Source organism: Ambystoma mexicanum, chromosome 2q (assembly GCF_040938575.1).
Source record: "Ambystoma mexicanum isolate Mex_15411 chromosome 2q, UKY_AmexF1_1, whole genome shotgun sequence".
Taxonomy (NCBI): domain Eukaryota; kingdom Metazoa; phylum Chordata; class Amphibia; order Caudata; family Ambystomatidae; genus Ambystoma; species Ambystoma mexicanum.
This window is the reverse complement of record NC_090924.1, coordinates 80,563,137-80,589,080: the sequence shown is the minus strand read 5'-3', so window position 1 is coordinate 80,589,080 and position 25,944 is coordinate 80,563,137. Positions and strand designations below refer to the sequence as shown.

The 25,944-nt window shown below is 44.1% G+C and overlaps 1 protein-coding gene across 8 annotated transcripts in view; it reads right to left on the bottom strand.

The window, feature by feature from the left end:
- DECR2 (2,4-dienoyl-CoA reductase 2) overlaps window positions 1-25,944 on the bottom strand; it is a 224,344-nt gene that overhangs the window by 46,941 nt on the left and 151,459 nt on the right. For 5 of the 8 annotated variants that reach the window (XM_069646886.1, XM_069646888.1, XM_069646891.1 and 2 more), the window contains 3 exons: window positions 20,090-20,199; window positions 12,727-12,795; window positions 9,494-9,545 (listed from right to left, as the gene is read on the bottom strand). In XM_069646886.1, coding sequence (XP_069502987.1) covers window positions 9,494-9,545; window positions 12,727-12,795; window positions 20,090-20,199 — 231 coding nt within the window. Of the gene's footprint in view, window positions 1-9,493; window positions 9,546-12,726; window positions 12,796-20,089; window positions 20,200-21,198; window positions 21,254-25,944 lie in introns of those variants that run through there. The other 3 variants (XM_069646887.1, XM_069646892.1, XM_069646885.1) reach the window with 3 other exon arrangements.

Here is a 25,944-nt window from a genome sequence, read left to right as displayed (position 1 = left end):
GCTTTCCGGGCGTTGCAGTGCCTTTCTTACATCCTCAGAAGAAATGGCAAGCTATTTAAACCTCAATATTTGAGTGAAAACATTTTGGTATACTTAAACGACTTTCTGAAAAAAAGTAACAAATGAAAAGCTATTTTTGTTTATTTTGTGGGTGTTAAATCTACCCGGAGTTCCGGGTTAGTGGATGCTCTTGCCATTGGGTTGTGTGGCATTAGCTTGATTATCTTTTGTACCATTTCTGGAAAGGAACTGTTGATTCACGTTAATTACTTGAAGTCAATTAGCTCCTGGTACGTTTAGAATGCAAGGCACGTGGTATCGACAATGTTGTGGATACCACGATGTAGGAAGACGGGCTTTTGTTTTTAAAAGAGCCTCTTTGTATTGTTTTTCATACAATCCTGCTGCTCTGCAACTCAAAGCAGGTTATGAAATTCTAATAAACCATTAATCAGGCCTTCACTAGTGGCCTCTTGGCGCTAGCCAATGAGTAGAAACGCCCAAGATCTAGCAGAAAGAGCTAGATTTTACACACCAGTGTCAATATATTTCTGTATCAGTCTGCTTGTTACATTATTAAAATTACTGCACATAGCCGAAGGGTGCCAAATACTATTACAGTGAATAGTTTACCTTGAATAAGGTCAAGGAAACTAGTGTAGATGTGGGTTTAAGAGTTAGTCAATCCAGATTATTTCCTTTTGCCTACATGTATTGTACACAGGAGAGCAAACTTCATGCATTCGTCTATGAAGATCCATGCCCTTTTTACAGCCAGTTTGAGAAATGTCTAGTGTCTATCAACAAACATGCAGTTTGTGCTCCGTAAGCAGGGTTGACACCCTTCCCTTAAAAGCATAATGCAATCTATTCTTAAAGTGTAGTGATCAGACTTGCATTAAGACAACCATGTTAACTTTAGACACACTGGGTCAGAGTTCAAACAAGTCACACCAAATTGAAGACAACATTTTTTGCTACTGTCCATGCATATTTATATTATTTTTGGGAATCCTAACGATGACCTAATTCCAAGGAGCAGCAGAGTACTTTACACAGCACATTTACAGTAGGAGGAAGCATCTAGATCATATGGTGCTGTAAATAGAACAGAACTGGGTCTGGTTGAGACTGGATAGCAGAAACCAGGGGGTGATGAGGTTCTGAACATGCTATTGGAACCACACTAGACAACATGCCACTTTTAAAACACATTTTTGTATTAAACTTATTTGCAATTTTCGGCACAGAGAAATAAAGTCATAGATCTACGTCACTCTGCTAATGTCCCGTTCTCCAACTGCAGGTTCCCAATTCTCACCACTTTTTTCTTCTTTATGGAGGCGGGACCCCCCCCCCCCTCGTGCCATATGTCCCCCCCCCATCGCGTGCCTGTTCCCCTTACACTTCCCCAGCACCATTCACTGGCCCATGAACAGGTTGTTTTTACGTTTATGTTAAAAATTGCATTTTCATTAACATTAACTGAAAATGCTTCTGACCAACATTTCAATGTTAAAACTGAAGCATCGCAAACTAAGTCGTCTAAAATTAATCACAGGAAAGAAACAATCACCTAGAGCCTGTTTGCGCTGCTTTTCTACCAAGATGGTAAGAAGACAGGCACATTGATCATCTAAAAGACAAAGGAAGCAAGCTCTTTCATCACAATGATGCTAGCTTTAGCATCTGGCTGAATAATATACTTACTAAAAATTGATGAACACTCTGAACATAAATGAAAACCGAGGCTTCTCGTTTGAGCAAAAGCAACACAAAACCTCTAGTGCAAATTTCTGCGAGAAACACTAAACAGTGTTTGGATGAAAAGTACTCGAATATAAATCCCTCGTTTTATATCGGCTTATGCATATCAGATCTTTTAAACATTAATTACTCAGAGGAACAGGCACAAAAATCTAAAACTGGAAAATGGTAAAAGTGTATTATGCATGCACCATTAAATATATTTTTGTAATGTACCATTAAGCCTGTTCTTGGGAAACGCAGGAATTGGCCCACTACACAAAAGTTAAGGAAGGTGGCAGCTCTTGGCCAGTCATCTTGGTCACAGTAGTGATGCAAAAAATACTTTCTTTTTTTTTTAAACAATATTTGTTTTAATGGGTTGGAGACATAAAAAAAGAAAAGAAAAACATTACAGCATATCAATTAAATACAGGTCAAATTATTAGTCATAGGTAATCCTGATTGTGCATATCCGGATGGTCAGCAAAAGGGAAATAACCCCCAAACCCTGCATAGTTCGCCTACTCAGGGGAGTCAAACGTTACTTGGTTTCCCCAGACTGCAGATAGAGTCTTGCCAGGCTGGGTTTAAATGTTAACGTTGGGTATCCCAGATCGTAGTCCAACAAGGGAGCCCATATGTTCAGAAATTGGTGAAGCTTTACCTCCTTTGCAGCTGTAGCCTTCTACGCCACCAACACGTCCCATAGTTTAATCCACCGCAGGGAGAGATCTGGCCCCTCTACAGCTGTCCATTGGCGGGCAATCGTAATGTGCGCAGCCCTCAATAGTTGTGTTAGTAGTTTCGCCCGCACACCAGATTTAGAATATATCTCCTCCCTTGGGGCCCCCCAAGAGAAGAATTTCGGGGCACATCGGAAGTTTGATGCCAGTGATGGACTATTATAGCCACAATGCTTTCCCAGAAGGAGTGAATAATTGGGCAGTCCCACCACATTTGCAATTATGAGCCTTGTGCCCCGCAATTTCGCCAACAAGTGGGAGCAACTGATGCCTGAAAGTGATGCATCTGTGCTGGGGAGTAACACCAGCGAAATACAAGTTTTAGGGCACATTCGTTGTTAGTTACGCATCTGGAGGAGGAATGATTTCTGGCCCAAATATCTAGCCACAATTGGTCCTCCAGCTGGTGGGCCAAATCTGCATGCCAGCGGTTCCTGTAAGCTGGGTGACCTGTTAGCATGTCATCCCTGAGGAGTTTATATAGTTTGGAGACCCCCTCGCTGCCCCTCCAGAGCAGTTAATTCAATCAGACTCGGAGTTCGTGTAGCATTTTGTCTCGTCTCTGGGTGTGTGATCCAGTGCCGTAACTGAGCATATGAAAATCTGTCTGACTCAGAGTTGAAATGCCCTTTTACAGTCCACTAACGAACGAGGTTGATCTCCTTTGAATAGCTGGGTCAATGTTTGACGACCACCTCGCCTCCAGTTTCTGAAGGCTTCAAGATGCATGCAAGGGGAGAAGGAAGGTTTGCAAAAGATTGGGGATAGCGGGCCCATGACTCTAGGAATCTTTTCCCGTTTCAGGTCCCTGTCGCACGTTAGAGTAACTTTTGTTCTGCCATTGTTTTCCTAGAGTGTGGGGGACGAAGGGCAGAAAACGAAGGGGGAGAGAGAGAGAGAGTGTCTGGACTGTTCAATCTCAGCCTATTTCGGTGGAGATCGAGACATCATTGGCAGGTGTGATATTTGTGCAGCCTCCGCATATGTGTGTAAATTGGGCACCCCCAAACCAGGCACCTCCCATCATTAACCTTTGGGGGATCCTAGACTTCTTGCCCGCCAGATAAATCACAGGGTCTTATGCTGGTGACGGTCTAATAGGTTATTCAGTATTTCCACCGGGAGGGACGAACAAAGATAAAAGGAGGCGCGGGAGTACGTTCATTTTGACTGCCGTGATGCGACCCATCAACAAAATCTTCTGGCTCGCCCATTTCTCTAGTTCTTTTTATAGCGTTTTAAAGAGGGGTGGAAAGTTAGTCACAAATAGGTCTTTTGGGGAAGCCATGATCTGAACCCCCCCCCCCCCCCCCCCAAGTATTCCATAGATTTGGTATCCCAGCAGATTGGACAGAGGGACTGAAAAGCGGAGACCTCCTGTGGGGACAACCTAACCCCCAATGCCACCGATTGCCCAGAATTTATTTTATTTTGAAACCTGCTACTTGACTAAAACTCCTGAAGTGCAGCTCGGAGGAAAGGCTGAATATTAGTAAGAGAGAGTGACACATTGTCAGCATAGAGTGATAACTTGTGGGGAGAGCCCCGAACCATAACCCCTTGGATTGCCAGGTTGCTAAGTATGCGTTGAGCCAGGGACTCCATGATTGGGGCGAACAGGAGGTGGGAGAGGCGACAACCCTGTCGCGTTCCGCATGTGAGGGGGATCAGGGATGATTGTTCCCGGTTAAAATGGAGTAAAGTATTCAGGGAAATATAGTTGGGTACAATCATTCTTCTAAAACAGGGCCCAAAATGAAAAGCCTCCAGTTTAGCTGCATAAAAGACCAGCCACATTGTCAAACGCCTTAGTGGTATATAGAGCCAGAAGGGATAATTATCCTTGGTTCATGGTGGTTGTCTATCAGGTTCAGGGTTCGCCTAATGAGATCCCCAGTCTTACTTCCCAGAACAAATCCTGTGTGGTTTGCATCGATCAGCGTTGGGAGAAGTGGAGCCAAGCGATTTGCCAGTACTTAAGCTTTGATGCAAACATTTACTCGTAACAGTGAGATTGGCCTATAAGAGGCACAGTCCCTTGTGTCTTTCCCGGGTCTCAGTAATAAGATCATGGTGGAGGTTTGCATAGAGGGAATTACATTACCCACTTCTCTGAAAGAGTTGAAGAGGGCCGTAAAAGGAGAAAGCAACTGGCTACTAAAGAGTTTATACAATTTTGTGGAGAATCCGTTGGGGCCCAGAGCTCTGGACTTCAAGGATCTAATTACCACCTCTACCTCTTTCTCCTGGATTGGGGCCTAAAATGCTTCCATGTCCTCCTTCAATTAACCTTTTTTGGGCATGTACTCCCCTGAACGGTGCTGTCATTGTTTCCAACAGGTGGGCCTTTACTAACTTTAGTTTAGTCCTTTCCCCATATTGTGTTACCCCCTTGCTGATCCTTAAGGCCTATAAGAGTGTCGTTTTTTTTGGATTGGGCAAATATTTTCACCAGGAATTGGTTGGCCTTATTGCTTTTGGCATAATATCCCTGTTTGGTAGATAACAGGGACTGGGCTGTCTCTTCAGCATACAGTGCCTCTAGTTTGTTTCGGGGGATATGAAGGGCTGAGTGGAGTTTAGGGGACCAACCTCTCTTATATTTACGCTCAATCTCTGAGATTTCTTGTTCTAGTTGGGCTCCGGTCTGGTTTTTCCGCTTATGATAAGCCGCCGTATGACCTATTAAGACTCCCCTAATAACTGCCTTCATAGCATCCCATGTCGTGGCTGGGGATGTCGGTTCAGTGGGGGTTCTCTCGGAAATAGTCCTGTATTGCTTTCGCTACCCCATCTCTCAGGGCCATATCATTTAAAATTGGGTCATATAAATGCAATTGCGGTCTGGAGGGTGGGGCTTGATCCCAAGCCCTAACTTGCAGGAGGACCAGTGTATGGTGGGATAGAACCCTGGGGGCAATAGCCACCCGGTCAATAAATGGCATAAACTGGGGAGCTACCAAGATCAGATCTATACAGGAGGAGGAGCAATGGACCTGGGAGAAAAAGTAAAGTCCTGCTCTTCTGGATGCAACACTCTCCAAGAGCCCACTATTCCTAGGGATTTGAAGAAGTGGAGAATGCTCAAGGCGATCTTGCAGTGTTTTTTTGTCCTTGTTGGGGTCGGGGACACCATTAAAGTCTCCCCCTATCACAATCTGACCCTGCAGGAAGGGAAGGAGGGACGTCTCCAGCTCCCTCAAGGAACAGGCTTGACCCTCATTAGGGGCGTAGATCAAGATTAAACAGTACACTTGTCCCAACAGCATACCTTTCATTCCAATAGATCAGCTTCCAGGGTCTCGTATGGTGTCCAATTCCTCAAATTGGGTGCCCTTCACCACCAGAAATGCCATGCCCCCGTTTTAGTCCTACCAGAGGCCAGGAACTGCTTGGGGAAGTCTCTGATCCGAAGGCGAATATAGTCCGTAGGAAGGAGGTGGGTTTCTTGTAAGAAAATCACTGATCCCCTCCAAATCTTTCAGTCGTCTCAAGATAGATTTGATTTCCATTTCACTGGGGAGTTCAAACCTTTTATGTTTAGTGAAACAAAGCCCAGTGTTTCCCATGATGCTACCCTCTATGGCGTGGGAGGGGGTCGGATGGATCTCAGTAGCCAACCAGGGTAAGACGATTTCTGGCGTCATGTTCCAACCAAGGTTTTAACTGAACAAACAAACAGCAAAAATTGCACAAAAGGAGTCCAAAACATAAGGTTGACTAAAACATAGGGCAAGCCGTCCCAATGATCCTCAGGTGACATCACACTTGAGGCCAGGGATAGGCTGCATGAAGCCCATTTTCATCACTGGGTTGATTGGCGTTTTCCTGGTGCCATCAGCCGAAACTTTAGGCATCAATAGGAGCTCCCCTTAGTGGATGTGCATCCCTGGATCAGGTATGTAGATGAGGTTTTCCCTGGATTACAACCTTTCTGGACTCTTGACCAGGTGGAGAGCTGAGTGTTTGGTTTGAGTGCCAGGCAGGGTGCCACTCCCCCATTGGGTCAAGAGGCGTTCACGATTCCTTCCGTATCCTCCAGACAGGCAATCGTTCGTGAGACCCCGTTGAATATGAACTGTACAGAAGTGGGAAATAGACAGCAGTACTTGATGTTCTGGTCATGCAAGAATAATGTTAGTGGCCGGAGAGCTCTACTTTTTTGAATTGTGGCAGTTGCTAGGACTTGGAAAATCTGCAGGGGTGAGCCCTGGAACGTCAGCTCATCCAGAGTACAACCCACCGCTAGGATCTCCTGCTTAGTAGTGAAGAAGTGGATCAGACTAATCACATCTGGGGGAGATTCAGGCACCAACCCCATGCACATTCGCAATCTGTGAGTGCGGTCCAATAGGAGCATTGTTTTGTCAATATGTGGCAAGAGAGTTTGAAAGAAATCCCCTACATACTTAGTTAGGGCTTGGTCTCGGGCTGATGATAGCATTCCTCTAACACACAGGTTATTTCTACGTGCCCGGTTCTCCATGTCGTCCAGTTTGTATTCCAGGATCTCGTTCCTGCTCTCCAGAGAACGGATTTTCTGTTGCACCTCCAGCAAAGTGGCTGCGTGGTTCTGGACCGGTTCCTCTATGTCCCCGTTCTTTGTTCCACTTCCACTGCTCTTTGATAGAGACGCTCTAACTTGGTGGATATCTCGGACATACAGTTCCGAAATTCTGCTCTAATATCCAGCATGAAGGATTGGAGATCGTCCTTAGTGGCTAGTTGACTCGTCAGGCTTTCCTGGGACCTAGGCAGAGATTATGCCAGTTCTAGCTTCCGTTGGGGGAGTTTCCCTCTCCAGCGACGCTAGACCTGACCAAGCTGTAGCGATTAATCAATTGCCCAGACCAATAAAGTCCTCTGGGTGCCTGGGGGGTAGGAGGCTATATCATCACCTCAAGTTCCAGTGGGGATTGATTGCAGCAATCTGTATTTGAGACAGTGCACTCCATTCTTTCCCAAAGAAATGTATTGGGTTATAGTATCTAACTTTGGTTATTTAGTTTCCATCCTTTTCTAGAAGTGCTTTGAGACCATTTGGTCTGTTATTATCAGCATAACTATTATCTGAATTGTGGTAGCCATCTGGACATTGTTTAAATCAGAGGTTTCCAAACGGTGGGGCGCAGCCCTCCCCGCGGTAGCATTTCCGGAGGGAAGGGGGGGGGGGAGACGAGACCCCAGCCTGAAATAAAAAGGGAGGGTCTTTCTTTTAAATTGGAGAAATGGGCAGGGGCGGCTCACAGGGTCGGCCGGGAGCATAAAACTGTCAAGCGCCAATGAAAAAGTGGCCCACAGTTGCAAATGGTAAATCATTACCCACAGACTTTTTGAATAGTACACAAGGGGGTGTTTTTTGTTAAAATGTAAGCAAATTGTGATATTTAAATAATATTTATTCGGCAACTATGGTCAAATTAGCTGCATAGTGAAGTAATGCAACAAATTGGTCCACAACGGCCAAAAAAGTGGCCCATTTTGACCCAAGAAAATGGCCCACACTAGCATTTGCAACTTTTTTGGTTCAGGCATTGCCCTAAAGGCCAATCAGAGCCTGGTGGCTCATCCATAATGGGTGAGAGGGTGTCGACCCAGTGGCCCCCCCTCACCCATTATGGAGTCGAAGAGCTAGCCTAGTGCTCCTGGGCTGGCTGAACTGTCAAAGGTAAACACTGCTTCCCCATTGACAGTTCAGTTCCCCAGCTGCAGGTGCTCACTGAGCCATGCAAGGCTGGTGGCGTTTGGCTTCGCTATGGCTCATTGGAAATGCTGGCTGAGGAACTAACTGCATGTTTGTATGTGTGAGGGGGGAGTGCCTGCACCTCCTCACACATCTGGGGGCATATCTGGAGGAAATATTGATGACCCCTCCAATAAAAAAATTCAACCGGGGGTGGGGGGGCGGGAGGGGGGGGTTCAGTGTGTGTACGTGTGTGTACGTGTGTGTGTGTGTGTGTGTGTGTGTGTACACGTGTGTGCGCGTGCGCGTGCGTGCGTGCGCGTGTGTGTGTGTGTGTGTGTAGCACAGGGACTGGGTAGGAATGGGATGAAGGAGCTGATGGGCTCAGGGACTATACGTGGAGTAGGGTGCTGTGATGGCGTGCAATAGTTCATAGCCATTTGGACTTACTGTCCATTTATCATTGGGGGGTTCGGGGGGTACCCAGCCTGCCCACATTTTGCTCGGGGGGGGGCAGGCCTAAACAAGTTTGAAGACACTGGTTTAAATTGTTGCACCCCTTCACTTACTCTAACCTAGTACACTCAAGTAAACGGGTTACCCGCGAGTCTCCTGTTTAGTATACAGAAAGATGTTGTGGGAAATTGAGGCTTTTCATGTGTGGTCTTTTTTGGGTCCCGATTAGGACTAAATCAAATTTGCTGCCCATGTAAAGAGATCCCTTTTTCGCCTGATACACATCTACACTGGGTTTACTGTGTGATGTTTTTGAAAGTTACAGTACTTATTTCAACTCGCAGTGACCTTTGTGTAATTATGTATTAAAGAGTATATTTTTCAGTATACCTGTGTGTATTTTATTTGGTCGTCTACTGAGCAACTATACCAAGTTCCAGCCTTCTACCCTCCTGTGAACGAACCCAAGCCTGCTCGATTAAGTCTACCAACAGAGAATCGGACCATGGTTTGTGGTTACCCTGTATAACCCTTAGGATAGATGGTTTTACACCCCTCACCAGAAGGATGTGGAAAACTCTCCCTAATTATCTTCCATAAAATGGCTTAATTCATATGTGAGGTGGGGATGTAACCCTCATTCCTACATCCACAGACCGAGACATTCCAGATATGCCGGCTGAGCATATTCCAATTCTGCTCTTCCGCAGCTCACTTAGTCATCTTCTCTCTTTTGTTCTCTCCCTACTACTCTCAATCTCTACTTCTCTCCCTCGCTCTCTACTTCTCTCCCTCGCTCTCTACTTCTCTCCCTCGCTCTCTACTTCTCTCCCTCGCTCTCTACTTCTCTCCCTTCACTCACCTCGGACAGCCGCTGCAGGTTCCTGCTGGCAATGACGGTGTGGCACCCATGCCTATGAGAGTGAAAGGAAAACAGCATTACACAAGAGTGGGGTGAATAAATATTTCTTTCTGTAAATGAAGAATGTTAGTTTCTTAAATATTCTCCAGTGTTACAAGACTGTGGCAGACCTCAGACAGGACGTCACATTTACTTCCTTTGTTCAGACCGACTCCATAAGCAGAGTTTGGGTATATTTACAAGGCATACGGTTAAGAACGTATTACCAGGACAAATCTTGTTTAATTACATGAGAATTTCAGAGCTTGAATTTGACGTCACATTTACATCCTTTGTACAGACCGACTCCATAAGCAGAGTTTGGGTATATTTACAAGGCATACAGTTAAGAACGTATTACCAGGACAAATCTTGTTTAATTACATGAGAATCTCAGAGCTTGAATTTGAATAAACCTTTTGCCAAAGACATCCAGGTCATGATAACAAAACTACGTTCCAGGTTTTAATGTCTTTTAATCAAGCCACAGAATGTAGTTTAATTTCAAATATTTAATTCCAATTTCATGGGCTAACTAATATTACAAAAACAAATTTGCAGTTCATTCAGCACTTGAAGGTGACAAGCTATTAACACATTTTTGCTCATGGAATATATTTGTGATGGTCGGACAATTGAATATTCCAAATGTATTATTCCATCAATACTGAAACAGCAGGGGCTGCCGAATGCAAAGACTGAGGTGCAACAGCAGGTTTGTGGAACCCAGTGTTGAAACCAAACGGGGGGGGGGCTACAGTTGGGCAATGAGATTTCGTGCCCACATCTACAATACATATAGACGGGGCCTAAAATTCAGGTTTAAGACGTATAAGGGATACAAACAAAGCAGTGTGTATTGCAACTAGAATAGTGGATAAGCAGGGTGTGATGAGGTCACCACAGAATGGGAAATGACCAAGTAACTGACTATTCTTGCGAAATGGGCCTGTCCACCTAAGAGGGGCTGGTAGTTTCCGAAGGTTTCACTGGATCTCTTAATGTTTACTTCTCGGCACGAACTCATAATTATAAGTTATATGGTAAATTTGCCAAACATTTTCCCCCACATGAGCTGTGTCACTGTTGGTTTACAATGTATTTGAAATCCAAATTTGGTGGCTGTCCCACTGATACCAAACTGTAATAATTGTTAATACGTCTCTTTACTTACCTTTGTAGTTATTTTACCTCCGAGTATGCAAACTGTAAGTTAAACCAGAGTCCTCCTTCCTGTGTTTAAGCTTTGTTACTCAGTTACCCTACCAAGTGAGAGCATAGTTATACTCTGTGTTTCTCCCCGTCTGGTTCAGTAAGGTTGGCTTCCTAGCAGTCTACACCAGTAGTGGTAATGAAAACAGTTGAAATAATAGTTAATTTCCAAAACCTGGAATTAATTTGCTACACACAGCTCCAGGGAGGGTTCTCCACCTTTCAATTACCTTTGTCCACATCACCCAGCTCTGCCTTCACAAATATTAGGTCTACCTCTCCATCCATTCAAACCACTACTGCTCTCAGCCTTGGTGTCCATTTTAGCCAAGTTAGCGTTCCAAGAAATAAATCCAACCTGTCGCTCACTCATCAAGAAACCCAACTTTTGTTGGATCTGAAAAACTGATATACTATTTATGCAAGTTCTACATTTCTTTTATCACCTATATTCAACCTGTACATCGTTCTGCGTCTCATTTTACATGTCCTCCGTATTTTTCTTATACTTGCCATATTTAGGTCAATGTAAAATATCCCTATATCCTACCAGTTTAAAATTCAGTTTCTGGTTTGACATTTTCCATGCATGTTAATGGTGTCAATGTAACTCCCACTTTCTCACGCCCCCCCACCTCCAATATCCGATCTCTTCTGATCAACTACCATACATGTGGGTCAGGTTTCCAATTTTCTGTTGGTGGCCAGACAAGGGTTGTTCTGCCTTCCTGTACACTTTGTATATTTACCTGCTTACTTTTTGATTATGTCTGTATATTATTGTATTCATGATTCCTCAACGAGACTTCTGCTCCCCCGTATCTTCTTGTAAACTGGGGGATTTTGAATATCTTGCCATTGACCCTTACTGTAATGTACTGCAACTGTGTATGTAAGACTATGCGCCCAGATGCCCACGGGCCTGGCTGCGCTTTACAAATAAACTAAATACAAATACTACCTTGTTCTGTGCCCGGGCTCAGAAAGTTTGCATTTCTTGTTCCTAGGCAATGGAATACCTTAAAAGCTCTAATGCACAAATCCCGGAATAAGATAGTTCTAAACCAGACAAAGCCATCTTTTCTCGCTTCATTTGTTGAATTGTATATGCATTATACTTGATCATCTAGCCTTTTTGACTGTACAGTTTACTTTTACCCAAAGTTATCAGTGAGTAAAAGCTTTATTTAAACTAAATGTTAATTATCTAGACCTATACAAGGGGTTGGGGAGAAGGCGTGCGGTCCACTTTTTCAGCTGTCTCTATTGGTAAACTGATAACCGAGTTATCCTGGCTAATCTGATCTCTTTTTGGCTGTTTCCACAGCTCAGAGTGGAAAAATTAGATCCAGAACCACTGGACGCAGCATCTAAGCTAGCTGACAGCGCTCCAAGAATCTGATACCAGGTCGCTTTCATTCCCCATTCACTTTAGCTCTGAGAAACCGCGACTGTATTCTGGTGTACGCTTCATTGTGTCGGAGGCCTGGTTAATGCTGTTGCTGGGGGCCTGGAGAGATGCAGCCTTCTGATGAGCGGCAGCTCCCTTTCTGATGCCATGATCCTGTTCCACAATCTGCTACTATTGGGTTCACAGGGACGGATATTCAAGCCTCCCAAATGTGGCGGTGGGATTTATCTCTGTGGCTACTAAACATGTTGGGTCACAGTACAGGAAAATTGTGTTTTGCTTTCATGCTTTCTGAATGTGCATGTTGTGGCATGCATTCAGGTATGCACGCCACCGCTAAACTGGATTTTCGCGCTAAACTAGCTATGAGCTAGAAATTGTAGCAGAGGCAGCTGCTGGTCAGGATCAGCATAAGTAGTTTTAGAATATATAAATGTGTACAGATCTCAGAAGTACGTGGAATGGACACACTGTGAAATAAGCATGCCAGCACGTGGTTAAACGCGCATTAATTGCACTGCCCAGAGAGGACGCTGTGTGTATATATAAAAAAGGAAGATTTTTACAGTACCTCATGAAGATCTCAGCAATGCGAAATCCAATGCCCGATCCACCACCTGTGATGAATGCCACCCGGTCCCTGTTGGGAGGGAAAGGAAGAAGACCCTCTTAGAGACACATCTGAAATGTGTAGCATATTAGCACATGTCAGCTGCACTGCCAATCGGGATCGTGTGCACTGGTTCCTCGGGGTCACATCCACACCCTTTGCCTTTCCTGCCCTCCCCCCACCCTCCAAAACTCAACCATCACTACTTGCACATCAGCAGCACCAAACCTTCCCCACTCCCCTCTACCATTTCCCCATGATGACAAGGTTTGTTGTAGTTTAGAGAAAAAGAAATGGGTTGTGTGCACTGGGCGGGCCATTTTTTTTTCAACCAAAGAAAAGGGCCCCTAGCACCCTGGACATTTTGCCAGGGTGCTAAAGGTCCTAATACAGCGTTTGGTGCAGGGCACCTGATACTAATGGCACACCACTCACATCAAGGTCCAAACTCTGGCAGCAGGCCGTTACCACTCAGCATGGCCTGTCAAACACCCCATTATGACCTTCGTCTATTCCTCTCTTCCCAGAGTGGTTCCCTCTTTCACAGTTCTTATTCTGATGATTGGTTTCAGAAGGACCAGGACAAATGGTCGGCGAAATCTGAAACATCACTATGGAGTGCTAAGTACAAGGCACCAGAATGTCAAGGATCCCCCATGGTAGGGGGTCCAGGCACTCCCAACCAAGAAAATGTCATAAAAAGCTTGTGCGAGGACAATGTGTAGCCGTGGCGCACCTTTTGCCTTGCCATAACTGAATGCAGTGCTTTCTATGACCACCTTCGCCCTATTAAGATCTTTAGAATAGAATACTGTTGCATTTCTAGAACACATACAGACACTACCTGATGTCTTGTATGAGATGATAGTTTGTCTTTTCAAATGCTGCAATTAGTGAAACAAAGGATGCTTATTAAGGAGTAAATCAGGACTTGCTACATTAAAAATACACCAAGATTTCAGTTTATGCAAAGACACATGGTTACATTGGCACCATTACACTAAAACAAAAGCGACTTGAGCGGGTAGGAGAATAAAGGGCTGGTGCAAACATTGTTCTGCCCTACACAAAAATGTCATTTGGACAGCTTCCCATACCTATACTATCCTGCTCCAAATGTGTCCCACCACTTCACGTGCTTTGCCAGGCCACAGGTGCCATGTGAAAGACATCCACATACCTCATGTTTTTAAATGTTCTTGTTGTAACACTATTACATTACTTCACACTCTTACATGCTAAGTTTCTCACACCCAGACAGGTTCTCAAATAACTCATCAGAATTAGAAACCATAATCATATTCATGCAGGATAAGAAGCAATTAACACCAGGCATGCCATCACCACAAGGATACAAAAAGACACCCTAGGTCCAGCTTTTAAGTCGAGCGGAGTCAGTCAGTGCGCAGTGCGTTACTGGAAAAGTGGGGCAAGCAGCTGCAGAGTATTTTAAGTTATCCGTTATTGGAGGTATTCGCCTTTTACTGCTAGTAACAGTATGCTCCGATTGTGAGCTGTGTTGCTCCTGTGCTAGTTGGCTATGCCCAGAGCAGTGTAGCAAACATCCCAATGGTGGATTGCCCTCCTCACACCTCACTTTAAGTCGATGCGCTTGCTTACTGTGACAAACGAGTCAGTAACTCCCATGAAGGGCTACAACAACTGTATTCTGGTGGCGAGGATATGTTGTGGCAATTCTGGCATGTAGCACCGTCAAAACACCCGTCATGCAAAGCAGTATACTTTTGGTAAAGATTTCTTGGCCCTTGTATGCTAAAACATTGAGCCGATTTATGTAAAGTTCAAGCTGCAACAGTTGCATAAAACATCAGGTTTTGGCATTTCGCTCTTGTATACAGGGGTCTATTTTAGGAACCTTAAACATCAAGTTGCAGCAATCAAATGACAATCCAAGCGTTGTCTCATTCCATGCTGTGTGTAAGGTACGTTTCCACAACGCCTATGGGTACAGAGGAATAGAAGCGATACTGTGTACCTGGAGACATCTCCTAGCCGGGCTACAATATATACATTTTCAAGCACCCTTACCTCTATCTGATAGGTACTGACCCCACCACCACATTTCAATTCATTTGCACACCTGCTCTGTAACTGGGAGCGTGCTACACACTTGAAATCGGGCCTTGCGTGTACCATTTCTTGGAACACCTTCAAAGTGCAAGATGTCACTCCCTCAATATGTGCAGCATATGCAGTAGCAGTTCAAGCTTGACTCAAATACAGGAGAAACACGGTAAAAGCAGAATCAGTGCATGCCTCTCCCTCACAACCACTAAAGGTGCAGTACTGATAGAAAAAGGGCATATTTCGCTCATGCCCTGAAAAGCGACAGCAAGGCAGGCACGGTGCAAGGGTCCTTCACACGCAGAATGCGTACATCACAGGCTTTTCTTGCATACATACAAAAGGTAGAGCACAGTCAGCGGCAGTGCAAAATCACGCCACACACTAAATAGGTGAAGCACAGGCAGCAACCAGGTCATCTTGCCGTGTCCTTACTGTAGAACGCATTACAGGTACAGAATGAACAGTACAGGCCCTTGTAAAGGAAACCGGTGCATATGTATTACGGGCAGCAGAGCAAGTTCTCCGCACACTTTGAAAAACAAGGATGAGCAGCAGAGCAGGATTACCTCCGACATAGAACACGCAAAGCATGGAGAGCAGCGTTGCAGCACAGACCCCGTCTCGAAGGGCCCGGCTTCAATTCAGCACTCATGTGAAAATGTAGGTTTTGGGAATTTCTCCAATGTTTGTTTTGAAAATGGTTAAAAAAATAAAAAAAACAAAAACACACCCTGTAGCAATGCGAGAAAGGGGCTAATAGAGAAATCAAAGATCACATTTTGTTTGCGTAGGCGTGCGCAGTGCTGCCTCACAAGTTACTGTCATCCCTTTGACACACCCTTTCGCTGAAAGAGCGGCTCAATAAATGTAGAGCCTATTATTAGATATGGAAATGAACATAGCATTTTGTAAAGCATATAGAGTCAAGATTAATTGTGTAAAATGCATCACTGCTATTACACAGTCCTTGCAAGATCAGTTTGCAATGCACAAATCACTCCTTGGTGTAGTCCCCACCACCCTCTTTATTCCTTTGTCTCTTTTGACGGTTTCATAGTTCTCACCTGTGAGAAACCAGAGGGTGTCCCTCCTCTCAGGTGACCAGGGAAAGGCCATCACTTTTGGATCCCGAACCTGGTGATGGATATGCGAGGGAGGATCACTTGAGTGGAGGGAATTGGGGAGTGAGGAAGAAGACGTCCTTAGGTGAGACATGGTATTCCATTCCCTTTTCAGAATGAACACTCTATACCTCAAGCCTTTGTAGGCTGTCAGCCCTTTCCCTTTTCTTCCCTCCAAAATATGCCCCAGAAACACCACCTCAACACTGGGACGAGGAAGAGACCAACTAGGAGGACACATTCTCTTTTTAGCCTTGTATTGTTAATGCAGACACATCTCAGTCAAGTACCAAGACAAAGAGGATACAATACAGTTAGGTACACATCCTTGAATTCAGCTATCCCCAAACACCACTCCGGAACGGAGATCAAGAAGAGGGCTATGGAGGTGTACCCATGGAAAATCCAGGCATGTCCAGCCAATTAGTGTCACCATGCTTAGGCAATTGAACTTAATGACCCACACCTGTGGTCATTTAACAATCCCAATGGGTATAAATATCCTTGCCGCACAGCACAAGCTGGAGAGAAGTGAACACAAAAGAAGCGGGCTAGAGACAGCAGGAGACACAGAAGCCAGGAGCCATGTCGAGCAGGAGAGAGCGTGGGCAATGTCAAGGCCAGGACCGAGAGAGTCTGGAAGTCCAGCAAGTCCTTCTTGTCGGATGGAAGCAGCAGCAGCTTTGGGGTGCTGAAGAACTCCAGTCGCTGCGAGACATCAGGAGACCAAGCAGTGTTGTCTATGGCCTCCGTGGAGGAAGAGGAGATATTGGAAGCCGGAAAGCAGAGGGAGGAGTTGAAAGAAGCCAAAAGAGAGATGCTGCAGGTAACCAGTGAGTTGAAACAGGGAAACGCTCATACCGGGGCGCTTCGGGAACTTGAAGCAAGCACTTTTGAATATCGAACAAACTGAAAGTTGTTAGAAGCACTTTTAAATGCAGAAACAAGTGCTTTTACATACTGAACAAACTGAAAGGCATTGGAAGCACTTTTAATTGCAGCACAGAGCAAAAGCAAGTTATGAGTACTAATGAATGGAATGACAGGAAGGTGGCGCAAGTAGCAGATACCATGGAATGAATTGTTTCAGACACAAGTGTTGGCAAAGCCAGCAAGATACCAAGAAGGGTATGAGATGAGAAACCAAGTATTGGCCAAAGCAAACAGAATTCAAGGAACTGCAGGTTAAGAGGAAACCTGTATTGTCAAGAGTGAGAGGAATACAGAAAAAGTGTAACAAAGTGCATGGTGGGCAACCAAACCATGGTAAAGTGTTGGAAGAGTGTGACTGATGAAAGAAACAAGCTTCACTGTCAAAGGAAAGCAGTGGACAATTGTTTATGGAAAGCAGATAAGAAGTGGTATTGGTTGCATGATCTGTAATGTGTGGACCGTGTGGTTCGACAACTGCGCCTAGACCGAGTGCCTACTTTAAGGAAAAAAGACAGTGAAAGTATCCATAAAAAAGCTGGTGTTTTGCAACAGCCACTTGTGTGATTTTGAAGTCTAGAAACAGAATTATCTATGTGAACCAGTGAAAAGTACTGATAACAGAGCTGGGAAGTGTCCCAGGGAATTGTGTTGCTTTGAAAAGCTGGAAGATTTGAACTCTTGGGCAAGGGAACACCAATACCAATACCTTGTGAACTGTTTTGAACTTGGGGAAGGTGAAGCCTACTACAAGCCAATAGCTGGAAGCAGCTCAGAACTTTATTTTGAACACTTTTCATTTTGATGCCGACATCCCTACATATTGTATACAGTTAGTTGTGAGGATAAGTATAGGTTTTGGACACAGACAGACATTTGATTTGAACTTCCTGACACAGACTATCCTTAGTTTAAGTTAATAAAAAATAGCAAGAACCAATCTTAAACCTGTTGTCCGTCTACTTCATAATACTTTCACACACCTCAACATCTAAATAGTTTGAAGAACAGACTATCATCTTCCTCTAGCACCAATTAAGACTACATGAAGTGCTGAGAAGCCAGTTCCAAATTTCAATTTTAAATTCCAATTTCACCATTCTTAGTATTTCACAGTAGTGCTGTGCAGTTCTTCCAATTAATTCATCTACTTGAAAGTGCGTTAGTGCCATCAGTCTACCTTTGCTTATATTTCTACTTCAGCAGGCCATTATGCCACAATGCCATTTTGCCTCCTCCTCCTCCTCCTCCTCTCCACCATTTTTCTCCCTTCAGCCCTTATTTTCCCTCCACCTACAGATGCAAAGTGCCTCTATGTTGTGTGACACACATTCAATCAGTTTCAGCTTTTCACTTAGTAGCAGTTTTCATTTTGGGAGTGGAGTTTCCTTTTTCCATTTGAAAATATGTTCTTAAAACTATACGTCTACATAATGCAAAGTGCTTGTTGGATAAAAATCCAGGCCCCGCGGGTGCCGTCACAAACGATATGAGACCACTAGGAAGCTAGAATCATCCTTTTTCCTTCAGCCCGTCCTTTCTGCAGCGTTCTTCTGCACGGTCTCCCTCCCCTGTCCTTATCCCTTCTTCCGACAACATCCCCTCCTTGGATGCGCCACCAATCTGCCCTCTCTTCTCATTCTCTAGCCATCAGCAAATCCTTCCCTCTCATCCACTCCTAAACCCTACACTTTTTGCTGCAGCTTTTTCTTCCACCACACATTCCCTCCTTCCATCTCTTCCTCTAGCCCGTATCCCCTGCTTCATCCTGATGTTACCCATCCTTTCATTCACCGTTTTCCTTCTACAATCACTTCTTCTGAAACCTTAGCCGTTCCTGCATTGAAGCTCATCACCCGACCCGGCTCATTCCCCCCGCCGACCCCCTCCCCACCGCGCATCCCGACTCTTGCAGTGCTCTCTTTCCCCCTCAAACTAGCTAGTTTAAATTTGCATTACGGAGGGGACAGATTGTGGAAAAAGGAGTCAAAAGGATGATCTGGGCCACCAGACAGATCAAACAAAAGCCTCGACTCTGCATGTTGCTGAAGGTAAGCCATGCCTCAGCAAACGTTTATAAATGTGAACATATGCAACACAAAACGAGTTTAGTGATAGTGTGTATATTGCTTATTCGAATATCAATAAGGATGGCCAGGCTGAGAAATGGAATACGACTGACTTGCCTTGCTGTTGTCTGGCCTGCAAGTTGTTGAACTCTCTGAATTTCAGTTGACTGCATGTGTACCATCAGGGCTCAGGCTTGGTTGTGGCCTGGGAGACAGACAGCCCAGCAACCAACACCTCTTAGCTCAGAGAAGGTGCAAGTGCTACAGTTTCAATGCTTACAAATTATCCGTCCATAAAATAATTGCTAGGGTCGCAGGAGACCAACTGCACAATGAATTCACAGGGACTCAGCCGGAGCAAAGAAACGAAAAGGGCTGCTTCTTGTCATTGTATTGGGTGGTGGATGGACACAATATTCCCTCTTGCCTCACTCACAAGCCCCCTCCCAGCTCCCCTTCATAGATTGGTCACTGCAAGGACAATTGTAAAAACAAAGTCGACAAAGTGAATTAATTTACCAACCAAGTGCGACTTTGAAGGCAAGTCCAGGACAGCCCCTACCTTTATACTCTGGTGACCCCTGCTGAGTTCACCATAGTTGGCCTAGTGGCATCACAGGCCCTTCAACATATGCAGTCTTGAAAAGGGGAACTTCATGGCAGCCATGTGAAAGGCAATTTCCAAGCAAACTGTAGTTAGTCCAGAAGGGATTATACAATTACTGTACCCAGTTTACTGCAACACCCGAAAATGCAGACTTTTTCTTTCAGCCTTTTCACCCCATAAACAGGGCGCAGTAATCACATAGATACGCCCAGTATTATTATATGGTGACATGACCTATCCTTGTGCCGAAAGTAAGTTTGTTTCAATCTCAGATGTTGACATCTGCACTGTTTGCTGCAAAAAAAGGAAGAAACAGACTCAAACATTAGGGGTAACACTAAAAAAAACAAAAAAAAACCATCTTTCTTTGCATAGCATCTTAATGATATTCAGATGCACGCACGACAGTGGGTACAGTCAGCAAACGACTACTCGATCAGCCTTTCTGCCAGTGGGCCAGAGAGGGAATACTGAACCGAGTCAGGAAGCCCATCATTTTTAGCACTTACTTGAGGACATCAGGGCTGAAAAGGTAGCTGTATGTGGAGAGGCAATCATCAGTGTCGACATCCTCAGGAGGCTGTGTGAGTGAAGGCGTCTCCAACATGGTGGCTTCTGTCTGCAAAATTGAAAACAGTACCAGAATTCATGATTTTACCCCTAAACTGATATCTGTAAACATACCAACAATATAAATCCACTCCAGCCTACATTAGGAATGAGTGCTAATTTAATTCTTTGTGGCCACGAGCATAGCAAAGTCCTGTGTTGGAGTCAGGGGACATAGCACTGTCCAAACCAGGAAAGACAGGAAACATTCTCAAGCTAAGCAATAGGTGCCGAGATGTGCAGTCACAACTTTGTCAACCAAGGGGTATTCGTGGCCTTTGTTTACCCATGTGATTGGGGTGGACAGTGGATTTCAGTCGCTGCCTTTCCACATGACCACAGCATAAATTTTACATTCAGGCGGCAAATGCGTTAAATAGTATCCTGCAACAAACAGTCACAATTCATGCACAGTGTGAGCGAAAACAATCAAAAGTGGATGACATTGTAACAATGACAGCACAAGGCATAAGCCAAAGTGTAACAAATGGATCCCGGGCCAAGGGGCATCATGAAGAGAGTCAAAACATACCCGAAGGCAAGGGACCAGACTCCCAGCTCCTTTGCTTATCTAGACGAGACCACGCAACCCTAGATGACATTCATTCCCTATTCAGACCATTTTATGGGATAGAACAAGCCCCCGATGAATGTTCCAGATCACATTCTTTGATCAAAGAGATCAGAAGTGATCTCTACTGCACGTCCCACCATCTGCCGACATAGTTGATACACTTGAAGGCCACCTTTTGAGCTCATTCTAAGGAAAGAGGGACTACAGTCAGAATGAGTAGAGTGGAGTGGAGTGGACACTCCACCAGGCATCGATTACCAAGTGCCCCCTCCTCCTCACAACCCCGGGGCTGGCATAAGGTTCACTGGGTGTGCAATCCAGCAGGCATGAGAAAGCTGCTGGATTAGTAAAGAAATGCTGAATGCCCTGCAAGCAGAACAGACTGGATGAAGAATTGGGGCGGGTGGGGGTCTCAAACACCAACAAAATACCTACTTCGGGGTTCATAAAGACTGTTCCGACAGCCAGACAGGAACAATTCCAATGCAGGAAAGCATTACCCTTTGGACACTCGCTCAAAAGCTGACTGTCTATAGATCATTAAACAAAGTTAATCAGAAACGAACAGTGAAAGTCCAGGTTGAAACGGAGCCTGTGCAGGCACATCTGCGCTCTTTAACGGCATCTGTTGCAAAACCTGTCAAGCACTAGTACTTACTACAAGGTCTCTCGTGCTGCTTTATGCAACATAAGCTGTTGTAAACTGGTTGCAGATCTGAACACATGGTCGTAGGGGTTCCTGCTAACTGGGAGGTCTGTAAGCCAAAGAATACCAGTTCATAGTGGCACAGTGGGCAATTAATTTCATCTTGATCCCATTCAGCCAAAATAAGAAACTGGGAGGTGCCTGTAACAGCATGTTTGCGCCTGCTCCAAACGCTACACTCCAAGATCTCTTTTCAGGTACCCCAATGCTCCAGAGAGCAAATAAATCAGATACAAAGGCTACTAGATGACTTCATGTCACCAGGCCCACTTAACTCCACTGCAACCATAGCTTTTACTGTAGTCCATTTTATTCATTCATAGCGATGCAACACTACAACTCCTATAATGCAAAGGATGGAGGATAGAAAACCCAGTTGCAATGTAAGTTAAAGACATAGTTGCCACATGACCCATTCCAATCTGTAGGCACTTATCCAGTCCTGTTTTTTTCTTTGCATTCTGGGACTTGTAGTTCCACTTTTCCAGAATCATAAAACGTGAACTACATGTCCCAGAATGCAAATAAAAAAACAACTGGATAAGCACCTGCAGATTGGAATCGGTCATGTTGGCAGCTATGGTTAAAGAACTGGTCCAATGCAACTCGCTGAAGGGTCTTTGTTCAAATGGCTATTCTCGTGTACTTGTACTTTGGAGATCCAGCAGGTGAGCTATCATTCAATGAGCTTCCTAAGGGCTTGTCCAGTTCCGTCTTGTTGTTTATAAAGGGCCATTCAACAAAAATGTTTCAAACACTTTTCTTTGAAGAGCATGTCAAGTGAAGTGTCCTTTACTAAGTTTCCCTTCGGCGCAGTTTGTCAAAATACCTGCCATGGAGGGGGTCATTATTGGGCTTTAGTTGATTTCAATCGTTTTATTGAACGCAGCATTGAGGCTTATAGGACAGGCCCTCCAAACAGCCAACCACTCCTTAACACAACGTGCATATTGTATTACAACAAGATATATGTGTCTTTTTTTTCAATGAAAAAAAACATGTTAAAGGGACGTTATGGTTACAAGTAAAACCGAAAAACCTCAGAAATTCGCCATTTATGGTAAGCTAAGCAACCAGAACTCGCGCCACCAGAGTGCACTGCTAAGACTAACACCCAGGACATCAAAGATTACATCAAGATTACATCCCACAGTTCGGAACTGCATTTTCTACTGATCTAGGAACTTTCAACTTCAAAATTTCCCTTGCACAGCTCCAACACCTATTCTACTCATTATCCATTAAGAATCTAGTACACAGTACATACTTGGAAGGCTATCTTCCTCCACATCATCGTCCTCAACCAATACTGTAACCACACAGCCTACTTCTGTGGTACAAAAAATACCACCATCTACCTTGCAAGCAATAAAAGATGCTGTTGTACACATTTTTTAAGACAAAAGTCCCCTGTATATACTACAACACATCATTCTGCAGAGGGAAGCAATTTCGAAGTGCTTTTGAAGCGGTAATCAAGGAGCATGAGAAACATTGCCCCCTACCTTAGAAGTAACACATGTGCATCATCTTACCCTGCCCACCGGCCCCTCCATATAAGTGCTTAGTGCCTCTTCCCTCTTTTCCCTCCCGAACTTTCGTTCTAAGCTCTCCTGCCAAAAAAATAAATACATCAAAAAACAACAAAATACATTTTCCTTTAGGAACCACCTTTCACAGTAAAAAAAAAAATATCAAAAAAATATTAAAAAAAAAAACACTCCATCGACTTTACATTTCTCGGTAAAGTACATAGACTCAATACGATTTTCCAACATTTCCATTAGCATGTTGTGTTATGCTAAGGGTAATATTGTGGTGTTCATCCCCCGTTCCAGGGACTGGAACAGTGGATACCAGCCCGGCAGACCAAGTTACCAGCCCAAGCGAAGCCATGGTGGATAACGAGGTCTCCAGCCCCTGCAATGGGGGATGAAGGCCATTAGCACCCCAGGTTCCCAAAGCGATCCTGGGGTAAATAAAAAAAGAAAATGTTAAATGGATTTTTCTTCCTACACCGGGATGCCATCCTCTTCACTTTCCATGGCAGCCTGCAGAAGGCGAAGAGAGAACCCTATGACCATATTACCACAAGCACATTTTTCTTCAATTTCAAAGCTATCCCACTTTCGAATAACTTTACCATAAAGCCGGTCCCAGGTGGGCATGGCCACTTTGACCCCATGTGTTGTCCCTCGTCCGGATCATGACCTTATTCCATGACCCAGACAATGTGGCCACTGCCCATGGCCACACCTCAGTCACCAAAGGTATATCACTATTTTTTGTACCTACATTATGACACGCGTCAAAAAATAAAACCGGCACATTTGCAAAACCATGCTTTAAGGTCCTTGCCAATGCTCCTTTCACAAGTTTGCTGGAAATCCACCCATATTTTATTTTTTCAAAAGTGTCAAATGTATGCACATACAATAGTCATACAACTTAGCCCCCACTTTACAAAATCCATTCAGACTTCACAAAAACATTTATATCTAGATCTAAAATCTTTTTGCAAACCTTTGTGTAGATTTGTCAAATGGCACCACATTTATAAGCCTTTACAATATTTTGGGACCCCCATCTAATTTTGCCCCCTCTTGACTGAATCCCAGCAAACTCATCCGGAAACAGGTAAAGAATAGAATTGCAAAATGTCATGCATTTTCATTAAGTGGCGCCAAAGTTATAAGCCATCCAAGAACTGCTTTTCACCAACCCTGTAATGCAGATGTGTCGGTGAACTTCACACGACTGTTCGTGAACATCCGGACTGTTCGCTGACTTTTACGGTGCAAAACGCCAGTTATTTTGCTTCTTGCAGCCATATCCCATCCCATCCCATCCTCATTACACCTCACCTCACCGGAGATTATTTGATAAGTTTGACAAGTGCAATGTTGTTTTTAACATGTTTTTACCGCCTTGTCTGCGAACACCGGCCGCTGTCTGCGAATCCAAGGTGGCGGCCGTTTCCAAAAATCTGACGCACTTCACGCTTTTCAACATCCAATGTCTGCAGACACAACGTTGCCTTCTAAGCCAATCGGAGCCCTGTCCGCGGACCAAACAAAGAAATGGGTGCGCAGACCGAACACAGATATCACTTATTTATTTATTTATTTATTTATTTTTAAAGACCAAAAACTACTGGACGGATTTCCACCAAAATACAAAAGCACGCTTTCGGGACCAAGCCAGCGCTCCTGCCACAAATTGGTGAAAATCCGTCCAGCAGTTTGGGCTGTTGGCGTGAGCAAAGTTTTTCTCCATTCAGTTAAAAACTTTGGGACCCCCCTATAACTTTGCCCCCCGTTGACGAAACCTCACCATGCTTTCAGATATGTTTACCCACACACTCCTTTTCAGGGCCTGTTGTGGCGTTAAAGTGTTAGCCACTATAGAGAAACCATGGCGCAGCACACACAATGAATAGAACCCTCTAATGTAAATTGTTGACACACATAGTTGAGCGCTATATGTAATTCTGTGGAATGAGGGGAAGTTATGACTAGCGGGGTGCACTGCAAATGAAGCATATAATCATGCATTATGAGGTGTTTTGTCTAGTCTGAATTTGTGGCAGAGGGCCTGTGTGGCATCATTAACCAAGGTGGCCACTGCTACAATTTATGAATCAGAATTTGATTTATAATTCATTTAAGAGTGATCCTATCAAATATTTTCTAAGGACCTTTTTTGTTTGCCTTAAAAATGGAATGAAAACGGTCCTTAAAAGAATTTGATATCTTATTGTTTAGAAGTTTGTTCGCAGTTCATTCTTTAATGATTGCTAAAAAAAAAAAAAAAAGTCCCTTCCATTTTGTTACAGGTTCCGGTAATTGTTAAGAAAATGGATGAATACATTTTGATTGCATCTTCCAGTAAAATCTATTTTTTCAAAATGTTGGTACCTCTAGATATCGAAAGTCATTTAAAAGTAGAACTCCCACCATCAGACAAAAAAAAAAGAAAACCGATAATGGACTTTTCCTTGTGTATCTTATGTCAACAAAGAAAGAAATCTCCCCTGGTTAATCCAAAATGTTATGAAAACTTTTTAGAGTGTATTAAGAGTGGAGTGGAATAATAACGAATACTTGCACATACGTCTAAGATTAGGCAACTGTGAAGGAAACATGAAGCAAAACACAGAAAACAGATTCAATGTTCTAAATAAAACACTTTATTTACTTAAATGTCAGGATGGTGTAAGGCCTAACTTGCCCTATGCTAAGGTGGAATTTCCCTACCTAAACAAACCAAGGATAGTATGAGTCAGTAAGTTCAACTTAAAAGTCGGTCTATGTCCAGAATCTATACTTGCCCTCACAACTAAAACTAAACAATGTGTAGGATGTAGGCAACAAAAGAAATAGTGTTCCAAATAAAGTTCTGAGCTTCTTCCAGCTCTTGGTTACTAACCATCTTCCTCCTTCCCCCCCCCATGTTCAAAACAGTCCAAAAGCCTC